Consider the following 22,112-nt stretch of genomic DNA (forward strand, 5'->3'; position numbering starts at 1 on the left):
CCAAAACTTACCTGACATCTTTACCATCGTAAAAGTCCCACGCAGAAGCATGACACACCATTTCACGATCCTTTGGTTTCTCTATAATTGAATTATTCCAGAATTCTGGTGTCATTTTCTTTAAGCCCACGGATGTGAAAAATTCGTCAGACATAGTAAACATATCTATTATCTTCATTTTCTGTAACAAAGCATGTAATTAATTTTTTTTTTTGCATCCATCACAAAAAAAAAAAAAAAAAAAAAAAAAAAAAAAAAAAAATTGTAAAATTTCAGATTTTTTAGTAGGTTATTCATCTGTTGAAATTTCACACTTTAATTTTAAACCTGCAAATGAATTACCTAACCGGTGAACTGAATTACTTAATTGATGTAGGAGTTTGCTCTCAGTTTTAGTAATCAGGGCAGCAAATCAGTTCAAAATTTTCAAATTTCATTTGTCCTGCTTTGTTCTAAGAGATTAACTACGCTTTGATATGATTGCTCTCATCGGCATTAGGGCATTTCACTGCAACCGAACCAGAGAACTCTTTCTTTAGTAAAATGTCTATTTTTATAGATTATGTAGAAATATGTAAGTCAAATTTCAAGATGCATGACATTATAGTGTTCAAGTTAGATTTCAAAGTCATAGCGATAATTTTAAATTGTTCTTAAGCAATATTTAATTTTTGAACGAATAATTTCATTTGGAGAAAAACATATCTTAGCGCCCATATTCTTCAACTCCCAAATTAATCAAATACTTGCCACTGAGAAAAGCTTGTGCCCTAGATTCGATTTTCAATCAGATAAGACAGGATCAGCTGGATATAGAAGAAGCTCAGTTTTTTTGCAGTTCAAGTTATATGACCGAATCCAACTTGTGCTGCGAGTTTTTTGTGTTAGTCTTTTGCAGTAGTTTCCGCTTTCTGTTAATTAAAGTAATATTTTTGCTAAAGCGTAGATCAACTAAAGTAACTTAACAAGATCTTAGCTAGCAGATCTTAGCTTAAATTAAAGCAGATCTTAGCTTAGGCTAAGCAAGATCTTAGCTTAAAGCAGTACTAAGTAAAATCTGCTAAAGCGTAAAACACAGATAGATCATTATTAATGAGCTTAGTTAATAATTACACTTTGACAATTCACCAGGCGCATAGCATGAACTCTTTTTAAAAATGTCGCATTTGGGAATGGATAAAACTCACCCATGATTTAAAAAAAAACACCCTCATCTACGTTTTTAATTTATGCATTTTTCAGTATTAAATTTTCTTTCTTTTATAGCAAGACCCTGCTTAACTTGCTCCATTTAACACTATTTCGGTTTAACGTGTTTTTATTGGATTAGAGAGATTCTCTGAAGATTGCGTGCAGCATTGGGCTTCCCCCGAAATCGAAAGTAATTTATCTGCATTACTTCTTATCTGTAGTGTTACACAAACATATTTTTATTATTTCAAACATTTGTTGCTGTTAATGTAAGTATAAATTTATGCAATGTTGTAAGGTATTTCTCCCGCCTTCTTAGCTTGCCTTCGTGGTGTAGTGGTCAGCACGCTGAGCCGGTATTTCAGAGGTCCGATTCTCGGCGAAGGCGTTGCTAATTTTTCACCTTTCCTGTTTCCCAAAATCCTAATGTCTCTGCAATGTAATGATTGATATAGTCATAAATATTACAATTTTTAGATTTTAATATGGGTGATAATAAGAAACACGAAAATAAAGCGACTTGAAAAAGCATAGAAGATTAGATAATGATAAACGTCAATGTCAAATTGGTGTTGCACTCAACTTGTCAACTTCAACAATAAGGACAATTCTCAAGAATAAAGAAAAAAATACTGTCATCAGTAACTACAAAAACCTCTGCAATAACCCGTTATAAAAATAATGCGAAAGTGAGGATAGAAAAATTAGTACTATTAAAATTACTTTCTATATGGATTGACTACGAAATTAAACGCAATATTTTTTAAAAGAGCGTTCCACTTATTCTATGAATGCACAAATCACACTGGCTGGTTAATTCAAGAAACATATCTTAAAGATTATTACAGGCACCAAAACATTTATTGTAACATACCTATAACCGAATTCTAACATTTCTTTTCTGTTCTTAATAGGAGTGATATAAATCGTTTCAGAAGTCTAGACGTATGCAAATATCAATTTAGAACAAAAATTTATTTTTCTTCTCAGGATGAGTGACATAGCTCTTAAAAAAAAGAATGTTAGGCTTATTCAAGTATCACTCTATATATGCAAGGTTTACAGAAAACGTCGAGAATTTTAAAGCTGTCAATGATGCAGTTTGCTTAATGACTGTTAAATTTTTCCGTGCATATTTTTTATGTAATCGTTGATCAATAATTCAGGAACTAATTTATTACCAAACAGAGAATAATTTATAGAATTATGTTTTCAACGTGGAGTTATTACATATGTTCACTTTTACAGAAAAAATTGTTGGCAAAATTATAAAACGACAAGGAAGTAACTAACATTAATTAATTGAAAGAAATAACAACCAGAAGAATAGGTTTCAAAATATAAAATTAAAAAAATCATATCGTAATTCTGCTTTAAAGACTTTTATATTTTAATTTTGACTATCCCTTATGAGATCATAATTGAAACACAAGTTAAAATGCCGATTTATGTTTCTCGTGTGTCATTTCATGTGTTTGTACATCAATAAGAAATGCGTGTGCGTGTGTGATGATCCTCGAGGCCTATCTGCCTCAGGGAAGGGATGCCTTCGTGGAGGACTTTCTAAGGGAAACTGGCTCGTAAAGAAGGGGGAAAGCCACGAAAACGCACGTGCAGTCGGCCCGTTCGCAGAGTTCGAAACTCGGTTCGAACTACTAGTGTTCAGCGACTTTACCGCACGGCCGCTGGTGGGCCCACATCAATAAGAAAAATAACAGATTACTTTGATATGAAAAAGCAAATACCTTCTCTTTCATAATACTTGTAATATCAAGTTCTTTCTTTTTTGGATATGGCATCACTTCTGGAAGAATATTTCCCCATGTTTGTGCCCACATGTTGCCTTGAAAAGAAGAAACACTTTTAATTTCTGCAATACAATTTATAACATCTAGTATGAATACCAGTATAAAGAATCCTAAAAAAAATCTAATCTAAAAAGTGCATAGCAAAATATTAACCAAATTAAGCGCAACATAATGGATCATATATATATCAGAATATATGTCAACATAGACCAAATCGGATTTAAAATGTCAGTTTGTTTAAGATCTGTGCTTTAAAATGCGAATTCGGAAACAAAAGGAACTTTAAAAATAAATATTATACATTTTTCAACAAGAGGTATTTCAACAAGAAACCGAGTTATTTTTCCTTTATAATATTACAAATAAAAGTTATGAGAACATGCGGTGTATCAGTAACGGAAGTAAGATAAACTAGGGAAACTGTAGGACAACGCAAAATTGGAAATAAACACTGACTTCTTTGGCAAATTAGGTGTTTTATTTAAAGTAGAAAAACTTCGCTAGTGTTCAGGGTGCTTATACACTTTGATTGCGAAAGAAAATCAGCAAATGTTGAAACTGCGTCTGAATTACTGTATACTTTGTCTAAGAGGAATTATTTACCTAATAGCAATGAAGCTGTATTCATTTGGTTTGATAGAAATGGCTGGAAGATAAGAAGCAATTAGCAGGATGGAAGTGAACCTGCTATAGGCTGCAATGCTAAGACGATCAAATATTAACTGTATTCCCATCAGAAAGTGCAATCCGATTATTAGAGAACTTGCTGATTCAGAAACAGCAACCATATCCTCCACTGCCTGCAGCTCCTCCTGATAACTGATGATAATTTTCTATCTCGAACGTTCCGGAGGAAAATGTTAGTACATTTTAGCATGTTGTTAAACATTTCTTAACAGTAGAAAAGTAGATAAGCGCTTTAACTCTGAGAAGAAAACTTCACGTATAAGAATATTTTCCAGAAGAACTTTTGCAGGAGTTCATGACACAAGTTAGCTCAATTAGAGTAGGGTAGAGTTAGGGTAGATTTGCTTAGGTTAGGGTAGCTTTATTGCGTTTGGTAAGACGGCATAGCTAATGCTCAATAATGCTTACAGGTAAACCCAGGTACTCTCTGTGATTAAATCTAGTGATGTGGAAAGAAAAATAAAGAGCGCTATACGATTAGTCGTAGTTTTTGCAAGGGCCATTTACAGAGATGGCAATTACGAGGTTTATGTAAGAGTTTATTTGGACATCTACGCTTAGCTCCACATATTTGCTACTGGATCTCGGATTGCTCTGAAGTATAAAATGGCCCCATATCACCATTTTAGACCATTTGCTCCCGCCTTAGGTGATTCATTTTTTTAATGGATGATAATCCCAGGTTACATGCATGTGCTGAGATCAACTGGGGCAATGCAGATGATGAAATTCTGAGAAAGCGCTATAGCTTTAAAAACATATACAATTAGTTTGTAAATACGCAGACGGATCTAAGTGCCATGCATATTGTTACAAAATGTCAAGGCGCGGTAAGGTAGCTTACCCGCAAAGCAAGTTTAGGGGTGCCATAAAATGGTAAGAGAAGGCAAAGTTGCCACATTTGGCGACAAAATTGGCGATATACCATGGACGGATGGAAAACTTTCTGGAACGAATTCTTACCGCTTTAGCCCAGAATGTTCTCGAACACAAGCCGAAAGCTATATAAATCCTGCTGGTCCGCAGTCAGTGTGTGTGTGTGTGCCTCGTCTAGCGAGCTGATAGTCAGTCACTGAACGAGTGTCACGAAGTGTAGCGCCGAATTGGTCGTCGAGTGCATCGAAGAGTCTCTTAGTGTATCGCGGTTAGTACATCGAAGAGTCTCTTAGTGTATCGCGGTTAGTGCATCGTCGGGAGAGCGTGTTGAGCTCGGGGAACGACTGAACCGAAGAGTCGGGAGCCGTGCTTTGTGCGTCATCGAGTGCATCGCGAGTTGTAGCGTGGAGAGTCTCGAGAGTACGTGGAGTTCCGAGAACGACCGAGCAGAGTCGGGAGCTGTACTCTGGTGCTTTGCAGTGAAGCTGTTTCCACCGTTATAGCCTTGTAAGGATTATGTTAATTTTATTAACAGTTAAATTTTAAGTTAAAGTTCCTTTCCGGTCAAAGTCTTAACTTCAACTTACTACTTCCGGCCAGAACGTAGTTTTGGAATCTTGCTGAATATTTAATGAGAAGGAGCGGTATTTAAACCACGAAGTTACTTACAGAGTCAGAGAGAATCAGAGTTTCTGATTTACGCGCGTCTGCCGATACGCCTTGTACTGAACTTGTGGTTTCTTTTGAGGAGCAAATCTTGAATGTTGGCCAAACTGATTCGCACGCGCTTTCTCCGAGTTTCTTCTACTTTGGAACTTCACTGCAAGCTGAAATAGAACTTATAATGTTTGCGGATTACGCACTTCGAGGAAATCTTGCGCTGACGGCAGAAAACGCGGTAGAATTATTTCAATAATTTCATTATCGGGCTTTTTCCCGTATACTAAATTAAAAATATGAACGTTTCTTAAAATGAACTCCGTCAAATCCTCGAAACCGCCTTGGTATTTACTATACAATTCTGATTCAAGCTTCGCACGATCTTTAACGACTGGAAATGCTTTTGGTAATGCAGACTTGAAATTTTCTCAGTTATACGATTTCGATTCTGGGTCCCTCAACAAGAACTTTCCTACACTCTTTATACCAGCTGAGAGCTTGACCTTTTTAAGGCTGTATTAGCGATGGTCACCTTTTGTAGCTGATTCACAGGATGTAAGGTGAAATGTAGGTCCAATTGCTCCCAAAATGTCAGGGCTGAGCCCTTGCCGTCAAATGTTGCTGCTGGTTTCATAGATGCACGCAAAATTTCCACGAGGAATCCAAACCCATCTACTGGATTCGTGGATGTCTAAGGGACCTGAAAGGTCGGAGGGGTCAATGTAAATTTCTCGGATTCTAACGACATGGTCCGTTAAAAACTTTTCGGGCGCCAAATGTAGAGTTCCTCACTTTGTAATTCTAAGTTAATGTTGGAAGTGAAGAATCTTAAGAACTGATAAGCGAATAATCGCTCAATTTCGGTTGACAAGAAACAAGATAGAAGGGTAACTAACCCTTTATTATTCCAATAAAATTTAACAAAACTCCGCCTGGGAGTGTACAAACAAAGCCGACACTCGGGTTTGAACTTAAGAGACTAAGAATTAAACTAAAACTAAGATTAACTAAAGAAATATAGCCGAAGCTATCAAGATTCAAATCGAGTTGGCCCCATAACTTATTTGACTACGAAGCTTACCAAAGGCCTGAGTACGGTCGAGCGTAATAACAGCTTTGAGAGAGAGAGAGATTGGCCAAAAAGGCAGACGCGCGTAAATCAGTAACTCTGATTCTCTCTAACTCTGTAAGTAACTTTGTGGTTTAAATACCGCTGCTCTTCATTAAATATTCAGCAAGATTCCAAAACTACGTTCTGGCCGGAAGTAGTAAGAATTTGGCAGGAAAGGAACTTAAAATTTAACTGTTAATAAAATTAACATAATCCTTACAGCCTGATAACCTGAAGGCTGTGTCGCTGATTGTGTCAGGGTATTTATAATAGTTCTTCGACGACTGTAACGTGATATTGTAGCTGTCCTGATTGGTACTGGCTAAGTAAAGTGTGTTTCGATACTTCATCAAGTGTCGCGTTATTCACTCCAAATCCACACAAACCCCGTACGAACGTGAAAGAAGAAAATAACGTAACAATTGGTGTCAGAAAAATAAAGACGTAACAATATTTATTTTTAAACTTGCATCGAAGAACACTGATACTGCAAAATTTAATAGGATTATAAAAAGATAGCTTCAAGTTTCATTAATTATTTAAGCAAATAAATAATATCATTATTTGAAATAAGAATGCCGTATGCAAAATATTTTGGGAAGAAAATCTTTGGCTATTTTATGTGCAAGACCGCCCGGTGGCGAAGGGGGGCTAGCGCGTCGCGCAGCTATACCACAGATCCGGGGTTCGATTCCCAGGCTGGGCAAGGCTGTTTCATCCTTTGAATGGGTCAATCAAATGAGTACTATGTTAATTGAAGACTATGTTACTTTACTAGACCTTTTACTTTCCTAGAATGTCATTTGTAAAAAGGCCACTTGTATGAAAGCCTTTCATCTTTATGAAAACCACATTCAAAAGCTATTTACGAACCATATTAATAGATACGAATTCAGATATTAATGGATAATCAAGCAGAAGACTACGAGTCTGTATTACGTAGCCAAAAGTCAATATTCACTATGAATTTTAGACAATAAAACAAACCAAAATTTTTAGAGAATAAAAAATGATAACAAATGACATCAAATGATAACAAACGAAAATTTTTAGAGAAATACTTAACGAATCTTTCTGTAACTGCGGCCAGTTAAAAAAATTATAATTTGTAGAAAATCCCTTATCAGATAGCAACTTCCTTTACCATTAGTCTGAATTTTACGATATTCACTTAGAATATTCATATAAGTTGCCCTATATACTGAGCTACCCAATTAAAAACAGTAACATTAATTTATACATTTCGCAAATGCGCAACTGAAATTTATTTTCTTTAAAATGCTCATATCTCATCGAGCTCTGATAATTCGCTATTTATAGTTTGGATTTCAAATTTTAATATATTATTTTTATTGAATAATATAATGTTTTCTGTAAGTTTCGTGAAATTTAGATAAAAAAAAAACTCATATTATCAGCATAAAACATGAAAACTAAAAAATGGGATTTTCAAAGAAGTTTTTATATCCTCGTTAAAATACGAGTTAATTTTACGAAAATACATTTGATAATTGAATATAGCATGTAAAATACTTTGTAAAGTTACAGATAATTACCTGGCTTTTATGAAATACAATGTTCAAATATAACTTCTTTTCTTAATGATTTTGCTGTTGTACCTTAAATGCACTCATGATTGAAATTTAATGAAAATTATCAGTTAAGTCACCTTATCTGTTTACATAACCACAGTTAGACCAGTGAGTTTTCATCTGGCATGAGACAGGAGCCTGTAATAATCCTTCCTTTATAAAGGAATTAGCTATAGTTTTATAGAGGAGCTAAGTTCTACATAAACAGAAATGGCTCACTGATGGCAGAAAAGTGCATTTCCTTTGAATTTAAGATAATGTAGTTAAAAGTTTTTTCATTCCTCTAAATGTTAATTAGCATCCAAAACGAAAATCGAATTATTATAGATATCGTTTTATTATAGATGTATTGGAAGTTTAGGGCTTGGAAAGTTTGGATTTGCCTGTATTTTCACCTAATCTAGCAGTCGTCAGAACATGCTTTAGACATGCTATAATGTTAATCATTAACTGCTTCCATAATGTTTTACTGATTTGAAATATACCTTTAAACATAAATAGATAAGGGCAACAGAAGGGCTCGTTATGTAAGGTATTTCTCCTGCCTTCTTAGCATGTGTACATGGTGTAATGGTCAGAACGCTCGGCTCGTATTCGAGAGATTCAGTTTCGAGTCCGGGCGAGAGCATTGCACATTTTCCGTGTCTTCTGCTGCGAAATAACCTAATCTCTCTACAGTTATACCCATGGTAAATAGTACCACAGTGGGCTTTAGTAGCTCAGAGACATCATTTATTTTACTATAGATGCCTTCTTGTTACTGATTCTGTTTGTTTGTTTTTCATTTTAAAACCTTTAATTAGCCCTTATAAAGTTGGCAATAGCACATAAATTTAAACGTTTAAGACATTTTATGTATGTAAGTTTGTGTGTTTGTTAAAAATATCTTTATGTAGCGTAAATTCAGAAAAGAAATTCGAAATATTTGGCATGAATGAGTAATTTTTGTGTTCGGGTAATATAACCAGAGTAAAAAAAAATGTTACTGTATACATATATTAATTGTCGTGATTTTAGAGGGATGAGCTCTTGACTAAAAAATATTCAAGAAATTAAGATATTAAAATAAAAGAAATTTATATGAGAAACTGAGTGATATACATATATTTACCAAGTAAATGCGCTGGAATCGGCCCATCTGGCTTGATGGCGTGTTTTGGATAACGTTCGATAAGCTTTCGTCGAACATAAGCATGCATATGCTTGTAGAAAGGTTTGATCTTTTGGAATAATGCCTCTATATCTTCTTCAAAGGTATCGCTTTCGTAAACTTCTCTCCATAACATGCCAGTATCAGAAAAACCTCGAGAAAAGAAAAATACAGAAATTATATAATTGGAAAGAAAGTTTAGAATAACAAAATTTCTACTTATTTTCTAATTCAAGTTTTTGAAGCAAGAAATGTAAATTATTCGGCATTTTAATAAACGTTTCTGTAATGGCTATGATAACTTCTTATTTTTTCGAATACCCATAGATTAATAGAAATCCTAACTAAACTGAATGTTTCTTTGACAAATACGAAACCTGGATCTCTTATTGACTTCATTTAGACAGTGATATTTTATCATTGCAATTTTGTTGATTGATTTATTTATTAATTTTGAATCTTCATTTGATATTATATAAAATTTCGATGAATGAAATAATTTAATTTCTGTTAATTTCAATCAAAAGGAAATATTAAAATCCTTTTCAGTACATGTTTAAATGCGCATTTATCTACCTCATATATAAGCCATGATTTAAATAGCAAATATTGTATTAATAGTTTTGTCGCACTCGAAAATATCAAAATTTATATTGTAGATGTCATAAATATTAGTATCATCCAGCATAAAAATTTCGAAAATCAGAATCCCTTACAATTATGTCTGAAAGACGTGACACATTACAAATGCTTTCTTTTAAAATAAATAGACTTTTCTTGCATTTCGCTTGCACGAAATCTGAATATCTAGACTACAAAAACATTTAAAATTTTTTAGATGATTTATAGCTTTTAGAGAATACAAATTCGCTAGATTTCAAAGCGTGTCATTTGTCTGAGAATGTTGCATAATCATACAGCAAGGAAGAAATACAGGTAAAGATTTCACTGCAGAGTTCATTACAGTACCGCAACAAGATAGTTTTATGTCAGTAATTGCAGACCGTGAAAAGTAACATAGCAGACTTTGCCAGAAATCTGTCAAGTTCCACAGGAAACTTAAAGTTCTAGTGATACTGCGTAAACACGATTTAGGGAACACGCTTGTATTACCGTGAAAACATCTACAACCCTCTACTGTGTCTTATTATAAGACACAGTACTATATTATAAATAATGTTGCATTCATACCGGTGATGGACGAACCTGCACTATGTTTACTGACGAATTCTGTTTAATTTTAACAGTGATTATTCATCTCGCGGCTTCATTATGCAAGGTACCAGAAATTCCATTATACTTGAATAGCATAATTTTGGTGGCGGCGGTATTCTAGTTGAGTACGTTGAGTCGAGCAGCACATTCACATTTAAGTACACTTAAGTCACATTTTGTACATTTAGGTAAAAAGTGCGATAGGCAGAGCTGTCGGAATTTGCAGGTTCAAAAATAAGCATAAGTATTTAGAGTTACCAATAGGACCTAAATTTGTGTTATTGATGACAACACACATGCTAACTATATTGTCGTGATTCTATTCTGCTTAAATGGCCAACAACTTAGACATACAAACGAATATGGAAGCATGTAATGTACCTGAATTCCTGAACATTGAATGAATTTGGATTGGACACAGCTGGGAGACATTTTTCAAGCCATCGTTCATCTTTAAGAACTATTCTAAATCTTTCTGCAGCATTAGCGCAAAAATTTAATTTTATACATGTAGAACCATTTTATAATCATATACTGAAGATGCCAGATATTGCACTTGTAGTGCACTGAAATTATCCTTTGGCTCGAAAGATGTTTAATCTGCAATTGCTTCTCAGTACCTTGAAGCTTGATTTCGCTTTCTATCTTTATAACGAAGCAATTAATTTTATTTTATTTCAGCATTATTGTTTAATTTATCGTGCTCCATATCCGTAAAATTTCAGTTATCGCCTCGATGACAGAAAAATCAGAAATGAGTGTAAGAGACCCGAAAGACTAAAATAATACGTAGACCTGAAATAATACGTAGCATTATCAACATAATTCCTTTTACACTTAAAGCGTTTAGAGAAGAAAAAAGTATGCCAGGCAATTGTTTTACATCTGAAACATTTTTCGGTTTACAGAAAGATTGTAGCAACTGGTTTCAGTTAATATTAATAATTACGAATTATTTATTTAATTAAAGAATGTATAATGGATTCATAATTTAACTAAAAATTAATTAAGACGACAAAGTAAGCTTAACTATTCTGAAAACAGATAGACTTAAAAAAAGACTAATCACTGCGTATTTAAATTAAAGCCATTTTGAGCCGATTAAATTTTTTTAAACAAAAATTACTTGTTTTTTTTATCAGTAATCTAGCTATTAAGCAGTTATTGTAGATATAATTATGAGAGTTTTAAATTTTTATGCGGATTTCGGACAGCAAATTTCAAGATAAGATTATAGCGGTAGAGATCTGCTGAATAACAGATGATCATGCGTGTGTGAAAAGTTTCAAGTTATCTAGTAAAGCTGATTTAAATTATCTTTTTTCCTTATTCAATGTCTCTAGAAACTTTTAGACCTTGACACTTCACTCTAGACAGTATTTCATTATCTATGAATGAGAGTATTTATTAAATTTGTTTATTGATTATTCCCTTTCTTTCTGTGTATTGACTTGTAACAAGCATTTTGTTTTTAAATGTATTGGGTTATGATCTGTCTTTTGTATTTACAATGATAATATGCAACATGTAATTATATTGAGCATTATGTAACAATATGTAATATGTTTTGGGTAATTTATTGTACTTAGTAAGTTTTATATGAAATAAGTAATATTGTACGTATTTGAACCAGTATAATATATATCTCTTACTTGCATTATTAACTAGGTTTTGAATTCAAATGTAATAATGTGTAATAATATGTAGTGTTTGAATCTGTGCATAATCAAATTTTGTTTTGGCTTATATGAACCAGTGAATATCTGGAATGACATACCTACGAAATAATACAATTGTACTTTTAGTAACTGTAACATCAAACGTTATGGCACTTTTTTTTCATTCAAAAGCAACAGCATAAAGTGTACAGCACATACTTAGTTGTATCTGAAAGTAATCTTTTGTTCAAAGTCATGAATGCATGTCACTCAGTATTATGATATCTGTTTTTGTGTATATTAACATATAATTTTACTCATAGTTTTTTCTCCTGGCACATTTATGACCAAGTATGGAAACATAATGTTTGTTCTATATTGTGTATATCTGGTATGAACATTTACAATTATATGACAACTGTTAATTGTACTGGAATCAACAAACTTCTTGATTGAACGTTTGGATTTTATTACTATGATTTAGTACAAATTCCAGTACCGCTGAGTTATATGACTTGAATCTTGCATGAACTGCACAATACTTTGCTTTGGCAAAACATTTAGTACTGACTATGGAACATAAAATATGTTCATTTACACTTAAATTTGGACTCTAGAGATCAGAACTGATTCTTTCATGACTATATACTTCATTTCAATAGCGTGCAGATTCTGAACGGCGTGTTGATCCTTATTGTCCATTTACTTGTGTTTTTCTATTATATATGACTGACATTTATATATGGTCTTCTACTTTAAAAATTTTGCATTTATTGTTACCATGTTTGTTACTGTGTCAATTCCTGTCTTAACTATTCTGGAAAATCTTAATATAATAACTTCAGATGTATTTCTTCAACGTATGCAATATATCCAAATAACTCTGTATATTATACAAATTTAAACTTTGAAATTTGACTTTGACAATTACTGCCCGACTGATCTGTTTTGGCCCCGACCTAAGGTTGTGGCTAGTAGATAGTAGATGGTTTTACCTCTGAGTAATATATTCCGTTTGTTGCCTTTAGGCTAGCTTAGGTCGGAAGTTGCTCTTTAGGTCACTGTTGTTGTATATATCAACTTTTTGAATTAAAGTCTGTATTGATTTAAAAATTTAAACTTCGAGATAAATTTCATTGAAAAACTATAAATTTTCATCTAATATGTATTTGATAATTTTACATAAATATCAAACATCGGTGGATATAGCTGTATTGTTGCTTTCTATTAAGGCATGGAACAAAATTCAAAATAAATTAGTTGCACCCTTTCCTCTGCTAGAAGTACTGTTGTAAAGGGATCTAAAATACAAATTTCTTGAAAAACAGATAATATTAAAGCTAATAAACATAGGTTTTAATGCATAACTTTGTTTTTAGAATTCATGCATTGCTTTTGGATAAAAGTTACATCCGTACATAATGTACATAATGATGATATTTATGATCTATTTGTGTATTACAACAATGCTTAAAATTAAACTGTAGCTTTAAAAGTAATTAAACAATGATTAAGTTTCTACTCCGTGTAATTATTATTTTTGTTAATTATATGCTGTTAAATACAAAAACCTAATTCTGCACAGGTATTTTTGCACAGAATATGCAAATAAAATAAACACAAACAAATCATAAAAAGGTTCAGTTCAGTATCACACCTATATCTATCCCCCAGATGGTATAGGGGTTAGGGAAGCCTACTACAGTACCGAAGGACCTGGGTTCGAATCCCAGAGAAGACATGCATGTTTGTAAATGTATAGTGTCGGTGCGGCATGGCGGCACTCTAAATATGCGGTGAGCCGAAAGTCCTCTCGTGTGGATTGGTGGAAGGGAAGAAGAGTGGGAGACCCCGGATTTCCCCCGGGATGCTCTTCCTCAAAATTGGGGGTGGAAAATAGAAGTCCAACCTCTTTTAGGCATAGGCTTTGGCAACCATTGTTCCATGTAAAGCGGAAAAGTCAACAACAACCTATCCCTTGGTAAACTGAAAGTGGCAAATTTGTAAGTAACCAGATATTGTTTTTTATGTCTGAGAGACATTATTTACACGGAATTGCAAGCGGTCTGTGGACTCAAGGGGAGTTAAAAGCGATTGGACGTCTTCAGAGAATTAGATATTTCCCAAAACGGGATTTTAAGAATCTGGAATCGCATTTAAATACGGTAGCAATTAATAGTATTTCTGATCAAGGTCGTCCGTGGCCTTAGTTTTTTGCTTAACTTGTTATTAAATAACTTGGAATATTTCAAGGAATTTTCCCCTCTCCTGTCTTGCTCGTAATCAGGATGCACATTACTGAGAAAGATGTTAGAATCCTCTAACTTGGCTAAAATCAGGCCCACCAACAACCGAGCGTTAAACACTGGTAGTTCGATCCGAGGTTCGAATTCCACAAACGGGCTGGCTGCATGAGAATTTTCGTGGTTTTCCCCATGTGTAACATGTATATGAGCCAGTTTTCCTTAGAAAGTCCTACACGAAGGCATCCTTCTGCTTAGGCAGATAGCATATCGAATCATAAATGAGGAAATTCGTTAAAATCATGAAATACCTATCACAGTGACTGAAAAGAACTAAAAGATCTTGAATCTTATACTTTGCTAAAGATTTCTTGAAGTAATTACCTAATATATGACAATCAATTTCTGAATTTCTGGTCTCAGATCACTTGATGTTTTAAAATAAAAGCTAAAATTGTTAATTAATATTAAAAAACAGTTAGTCTTCAGTTTCAATATTTTAAGGTTTAGTTATAAATCTCTTGGCAAGATGAGCAATAGAACTCAGCTTAGCAGAAAATTCCGTCGAATATTGCCCTCTTGTAAATTTATGTTCTATGAGTTCAAAAAATATGATTAATAATTACCATTAAGGCGAGAAGCTTTATTGGATAATTTCACATATTTAACGTATTTGTCCTTCATTTTCCTTCCTGTTGCATTTCTCCATCCCGACCAAACGTGCTTCAGTTCATCGTAATCTGTAGAGGTTGCTAAAATTTCTGTCAATTCTGAAAATAAATTAAAGGTTCTTAATTTTGAAATATGTTTAAAATTGTATTTATAGAAATTACGTAAATAGAACAGATTGCATTAGTAACGATATTATGAATAATCTGCAACTGAAACAACATTAGGACTGTTCCGTTTACATTTAGTCTGGAATATGATATTTACTCTCATATTTCTTTCTCACATGTATTTCCCTGCCCCATTTTCCGCAAATGATTTAAGAAATTCTATATTGTGATAATAGTGTAAAACAGATGCAGATACAGATGCACGCACAACATTGTCTATATAAAAAAAAATATTACTGAAATTAATGTAAGTATTGATATCTTTGGAATACTCAAAGACATACTCAAAGACAGTCATATTTGCATGTCTATTCATATCTTTCATGCACTTCATTTAAGCCTTCCTTCAGAAATAATATGCGTCGGATAATTTTCTCTTCTCGATTTCAGAAGTAAAAATACTTAAAAAAGGGGAGACATACGAGTAGATATGGTATAGTCCTAAAACTTTCTTAAGCAACGCATAAAATCTCTTTAGAAAACAGGATAAAGCAGTATTCATTTATACACTTTAATCACAAACTGACAAAAGTTAGTTAGTGATTCAGGTGTATAAATGAATTCTGAAATTCAAAATGATACAAATGACTTACTGCTATCCTCAATGATACATGTTTCGTAGTTGAAAGAATTATCATCATAACTTGGATTACAGCAATCTTACGTTATTGAGAGATACCTAATATATGTTACCTCTTTCGTATTTTTGTTTAGATAATAAATAATACCATAGCTTTACCAATGAATTTCACATCTCATGACTAACGCTTTTTTTTCTCACAATAAGAATTCTTTACAGAGACGTTAGCCTTACAGTGCATGTTCCAACTCTTCGATAGCTTACAACGCCTTGAATATTAAATCATATGCGGTATGAGCAAAAACATTAGTTACTTCCATTATCAATGACTCTTGGCAAAACATTCTTTTTTTTTTTTTTTTTTTTTTTTTTTTTTTGTAGGTTTAGAAGGAATATATTTTATTCATAAAGTGAACTATGTTGTTTTTAATTTACATAAAGAGCAATAATTTTAACATTGCTCAATATTTAGAATTTGCATCAATACCAGTTTTACAGCAGCTCTTTCAACTAGGATATGCTTTATTTTAAAATTGCATATAGCTCTGGATTTTAATTTATTCTTTGAGTCACTGCACTCGAGTGAGTTCAGTACTCGAGGGCTGCACTGGAGTGAGTTCAGTCACTGTACTCGAGTGAGTGGGTTTTGAAAAAATATTTAAGACGATTTAACTTATTGTTTAGTATTGAATATTTACTTAATGTTTTACCGAAATGGCAAAAATAATCTGATAAGAAAATTTGCATCGTGGAACATAAATTAGATAACATAAGCTGTATTCCAATTTTGGAAATTCATCACTCCATACAGAAGCTGATAGTTTTATAATGATAAAAATGTTGTACATATAATAAGTTCACTATATATAAAATAATCAAATGAATATATACACTGCCCGCACAAAAGAACCTATTCGAGTTTTATTTTCTCATTATCCGGCCATTGGTCCTAGCTTTACAATATAAATTAATAAGCGTTTAAATTACGCAAATGTTCATATTTTGTCATTTACAAATTGAAAAATATCAATTAAAAAAATGCGAAATCTGTCTTTTTATACGATTCTCTATTCTCCATACTTATATTTAAGGAAATTTAAAATTAATTATAAAAAATAAAAGACAAAAAGTTTGACCCCGTTCAAAAGCAGTTGAAAGAGGTATTTAAGTCCAAAGCATGAGATACTTAACGTCATTTCCAATTTGAAGTGTAGGGTCAGTTAATGAATAAATTTGAATTAATTCGAAGTTGATTTTTCCTTTAAATGGCATTCAATGATATTCTTTTGTTATTTACTAGCGTGTGTAACATTTCTTAATTTATAATTTTGTTACAATTGGTGTACCGAAATAATTTTCAAGCAAGTCTGTAAGTTTCTAAACGCTGTTTTAATACTTAAGAATCATTACCTAATAATACGAGTACAAAACAGTTAATTCAACTAGAGACATTTAAAATATTTAATTCTTTCAAAGTAGTTACGCATTAGCTGTGTGCCAGTGCCGAAGTTTACCATGTTTTCTAGAATATGATTTCTGTAAAATTGTGTAAATAAGATCTTTAAAAAAAAAAAAAAGGAAAATTACGTTGATCAATAATTTTTATGAAAATCTACATATAACCAACTCTCATCACTTAAGTCATTAACATCAAAAACCTTTTTTTAAACTAATTTTTCATTTTTAGTTACGAACAAATGCAAGCATTTAGTTCTGCGTCTTTTGTACGTCCCTTAACAACGTGTGTGTAATATTTTATTTTGTAGCATTATGTGTGTGTGTTTTGTAGCAATATGTGTGTAGTTTTTTTGTGTGTAATACAAAAACAAAAATTGTGTGTATATTTTTAAATTTAAAAATCCTAAAACATAAATATTTGCATCATTTGAAATATTTTTATAACTGGAAGCTATGACGAGCGATTACGGAAATAAAGGCTAAGAGAAAGGACTTTTGTGGGCATATATAGATATAAGAAATAAATAAACTTGAGAAATGTATATTTTTTATCTGTGTTTCAGTAACATATACTGTCGATAATAATTAACAATCAAATGTGGGATTTAAAGTAGATTTAACTGGATATTAAAGTCATCAGCCTTATGACTATGAAACTGAAGTTAAACATTTTACACACAGATTAACAGCTTGCACAGTGAATCACAGATAAGAGAACTAATTTTGAGATTTTTTTACCTGTTGGTAATTAATCTACCACCTACCATTTTATATCAGAAAGAACTCTGTTTTCCGTATTCAGTGCAGCTAGAAAAACCGTTTTTGGCTTAGCATACATATGAATATGAAGCTCTGTGTCTTTGTTTTTCAAAACTCACTAATCACATTCTACAATAAATGCAACAATTATTGTAAGCACATTCTTGATTAAAGCCGGCAATTATTCTTCACAAAGCCTGAATCGAGTTTTCTACGGTATAACTGTTAAGTCTTCAGTTTGCTCAAAATCCGATTCCCGAAGTTGACAAATGGATGTGATTATGTAGTTTTCTAATGTTAAAAAGAAAATTTTACAAACAACGGGAATCATAAAGATCCTATTGAGCATCCAACTGTGATAATTACTCATAACTAAATTAAATAGAAAATTTGAAAAACCCGGATTTCGATCTTTTTAATGAACGCAAAAAAATATTTTTAAATTTTTGCTAATCAAAAAGCGTATTTATCATTCTATATCTAAAGCCTTAATTATATAGCATGTCAAATATACCATAAATTTTTACCTGGTTCCAAAGACAAATTGCAATCCTTTTTAGCTGGTGATTTATAGTTGCAAATTTTCGCTCTGCTGTAGATATCCTGCATATCAGCAACAATCTCACTCAGCTAGAAACAGAGAAGAGGAGAAAAATGGTTAAGAAACTTTTCCGGTCAATCAGAATTTTAGGCACTTTAAATTAACAATGTGTGTATCAATTATGCGTTCAAATTAACAATGTGTGTATCAATTATGCTTCAAATTAACAATGTGTGTGTATAATCTTCTTAATTTATGAAATTATTAGATATAAGACTAGACAACAGTAACCAAAAAATAAATATTTATTAGAATGATTTCTATAATTTCTAATTGTTTATTGCTTTAATACAAAATAATTATACACCGATAATGTGTGATAGATATTATTATTCTTACCATAATTAATATGTAAAACTGAAAATACATATGCACATATATATACAGATACTTAATACAGACCACGCTAAAATCATAAAAATCTGCATGCTTTGCTATGATGATTTGAATATATTATTTAATTGTTTTGCTACATTAAAGTCTTTGCGTTTAGAGGCAAACAATACTTATTTTATGCCTAAACTTCAGTAAAATTCAACTCTATAGATTAAAAGTTATGAACTCGATTTTTTTAGATAAATTCCATTACTTACAGCTATGCGGCGGGGGGGGGGCTTCTCTCTTTTTTTCCAAATTTAAGAGTAAAATCTGTTGAACTTTCTTAATTTATGTATTCAGGCTCTAGAAATATAATTTATTGATTCGGTAAGAATTGTCATGGACTATTGCAGTGTTTTCGTATCATAATATTCTGTTTGAAAAACCCAATATTCATTATATTTAAAATGAAGTAATGCTTATCTCTTTTAATTAGAAAGTCCTCCACGAAGGCATCCCTCCCTTTAGGCAGATAGCCCTCGTGTGCTTTGCCATAAATGAATAATCCATAATCCAATCCATATCTCTTTTTAAAAAAATAATTATTTATAAAATGCGTCATTCCGTTTTTTTAACTGTAAAATGTCTCACCAAATAATTGCTTTTTGTAGGTGAATAATATGGAAAGGAAAACCAACTTAAAGATTAGCTTAAAATTAAAGATAAAGATCGCAATTTTATGTTTTATGGTTGTATCTCGTGGAATGGCATAGACCCAATTTTTCGCATTATAGATAACATGACCAAAAGTGATGTAGGCAGATATCTTAGAGACAGTATGACCATCCGCAGAAGATAACATGCCATTGTAATGGCACTGTTGATAAGATAATGATTTGAAGCATTCAGGAAACCTGGCGAAAAAAAGCTGGTTCGAACGAAATAGCATTGATGACCTGTCACGCCACCTTAATCCATTTCAGAGCATATGGCATGAATTAAAAGATAAAATACAAAAAAAATCATTAACAAATTTAAAGAGCTTTGGAGAATTGTACAAGATACGCGGCGTTCTATTTCCATCGAAAATTGTCAAAAAGTAGCAAACTTAATGCCACAAAGAAGTAATGCAATCTTTAAAGACAAAGGTTTTGCAATTAAATATTTATAAAGAAGTTAGAAATGTTCCTAATAGACAAAGCTTTTTGTTGTCAGAGAAGAGTTTCTATTTTTTTTTTTTTTTTTTTTTTTTTCTTTTTTCTTGTGTGTGTGAAATTAATTTTTGGGAAAGTTCAGAGAAAAATATGAGGCGAAAAGAATCCAATAATCAAATATGAAGCTTTCAGAATCAATAAATTCTATCCTGGCTTACGAGAAGCTTAGTAAAAGCTAGTTTTCTTATGAAAGTGTCCCTTCCCTATGTAAAGCCCTAGCTTGCTTTGTTATAATCGGTAACTAATCTACTGTAACTATAACTGATTTACAAAAAGAGAAAAATAATTGCTGGATAGTGTTTTAATGGTGTTTTAATACTTTTTTAATTTTGAACTTTGACTCACTTATGGTGCCGGACAAAATACTCAAAATATCAAATAATTCAAAATCAATCTAATTCATAATAATTAAAAGATCAATCTAATAAACAATCGTATATCATCTCTATCAATCGTATAGTGGTATTGGTTTAGTACAAGGGCGCGTTGTGAAGCCCACTAGGGAAAAATCAATAACCCCAATTCAATAAAACTCCATATTTCTTAAAAGCCTCCCGGCTCAAACAAATGGAGGGACATAACAGACCACAGTAAATTACACACAAGATAAATACACAAATGCAATTAAATTATATTTAATTTAATTTAATTATATTTAATTACGGTTATGAAATTACATTTAATTACGGTTATGAAACAAATCCGAATGTTCTAAAACTTACTTCTTTGAAGTCTTCTGGAGGCAAAGCACTATAACCAAGGACTGAAAGTTTCTTAAACCATCTGTATACTGTTTCATTTTTATTTCTAAAATCTTTCCATGCAAATGAAGTCGCATTTTTCCACGACTCTTTGGTGAATTCTGCTGCTTCCAGCTCTACTTTTAGCTAAAAAACAATTAATGTATAGTAAGGAAATTGTTTAAATAATGAGACTTTGCTTGAATATCAAACTAGAAAGAAAAATTTAAATCACTTATGATTCGCTTACAATACAATCAAGGCGGGTCATGAAACATTTTAGTGGGGGCCTTTTAAGTATCCAAAAAATTTCCTTAAATTAAAAAAAAATAAAATAAATAAATTGTTATTTATAATCTAACACATTAAAAAATTTAATCGAATGCAGTGGAAACAATCCTCGTAGGTATTTCTTAGGTTATGTAAATATGTAAGATAGTGTGAAATTGAGCTTGTTTGGTCGGCAAAGCACTCGAGGGCTATCTGCCTGAGGGATGCATTCGTAGAAGACTTTATAAGAGCAGCTGGCTCGTATGAACTTTACACATGGGGAACAACCACGAAAGTGTCCATGCAGCCATCCCGTTCACCGGAATTCGAGCCCTTGACCGAACTACCAGTGTTCAACGACTTTACCGCTCGGCCACTTGTGGGCCCAGTGAAATCGATATAAATATTTTCATAACGTTCGAATAATATAATGTACCATCTGGCTGTAATTGCAACCACAGTTTTATTATTTAGTTTCGGTTTATATATGTGTAAATGAAAACTAAATACTAAAACTGCGTTATGTATGTTACGCTGTAGGCTAATTTTAGTTTGTATATGTTTACCGCAGTTTTAGTTGATATATGCATTTTACCGTTGTAAACCACTCTATGTACAAGTTTACGCGACAATTATTTTTATTGCACTCAAGGGAGGAAAGAAGTCATGCATATCATGTTGTAAGGTTTTTCTCGCCTTAACCGCAATTCTTCGTGGTATCACTGGAAAGCAGATGGCAATCAGTAGGTGAGTAGCTTGAATCCCAGCGAGGCCATTGCAAGATTTTTTCACGTCTCCTGCTCCGAAATAAAATGCCTAATGGTCTCTACAAAGAGTTGTCTTGTATGTATTTTCAGAAATGTATTTCGTGTGAAAAGAGGGGATTGAAAATATTTTAATATCAAATAAACATAAACTAATAGAAACTTATAAACTTAAAATACATATAGCTTTGCTTTTGATTGAAAAAAAATGATCCACCGCAAAAACAAATTTGGTCATCTGCAAGGAATCAGCAAAGTAGGGGAAGAAAGGGAGCATAAAAGGACTCGAGAGAAATATAACTATATAATTATTTATTCTAAATTTCAATATATAACTACCATTCAATGGTGCAGACCTTTAGCAAGACTGACAAGATT

General features: G+C 32.4%; 1 protein-coding gene across 2 annotated transcripts in view; it reads right to left on the reverse strand.

The window, feature by feature from the left end:
- Nucleotides 1-22,112, reverse strand: part of LOC118205234 (angiotensin-converting enzyme-like) — a 70,529-nt gene that overhangs the window by 23,944 nt on the left and 24,473 nt on the right. For both annotated transcript variants that reach the window (XM_085818497.1, XM_035377542.2), the window contains exons 3-8: nt 20,683-20,847; nt 18,355-18,457; nt 14,818-14,961; nt 9,037-9,228; nt 2,937-3,034; nt 12-181 (exon numbers count right to left, since the gene is read on the reverse strand). In XM_085818497.1, the coding sequence (XP_085674623.1) occupies nt 12-181; nt 2,937-3,034; nt 9,037-9,228; nt 14,818-14,961; nt 18,355-18,457; nt 20,683-20,847 (872 nt within the window). The remainder of the gene's footprint in view (nt 1-11; nt 182-2,936; nt 3,035-9,036; nt 9,229-14,817; nt 14,962-18,354; nt 18,458-20,682; nt 20,848-22,112) is intronic.

The sequence above is a fragment of the Stegodyphus dumicola genome, chromosome 6 (assembly GCF_044657685.1).
Source record: "Stegodyphus dumicola isolate Sdum_Otavi_A_Nest chromosome 6, ASM4465768v1".
NCBI classification, from domain to species: domain Eukaryota; kingdom Metazoa; phylum Arthropoda; class Arachnida; order Araneae; family Eresidae; genus Stegodyphus; species Stegodyphus dumicola.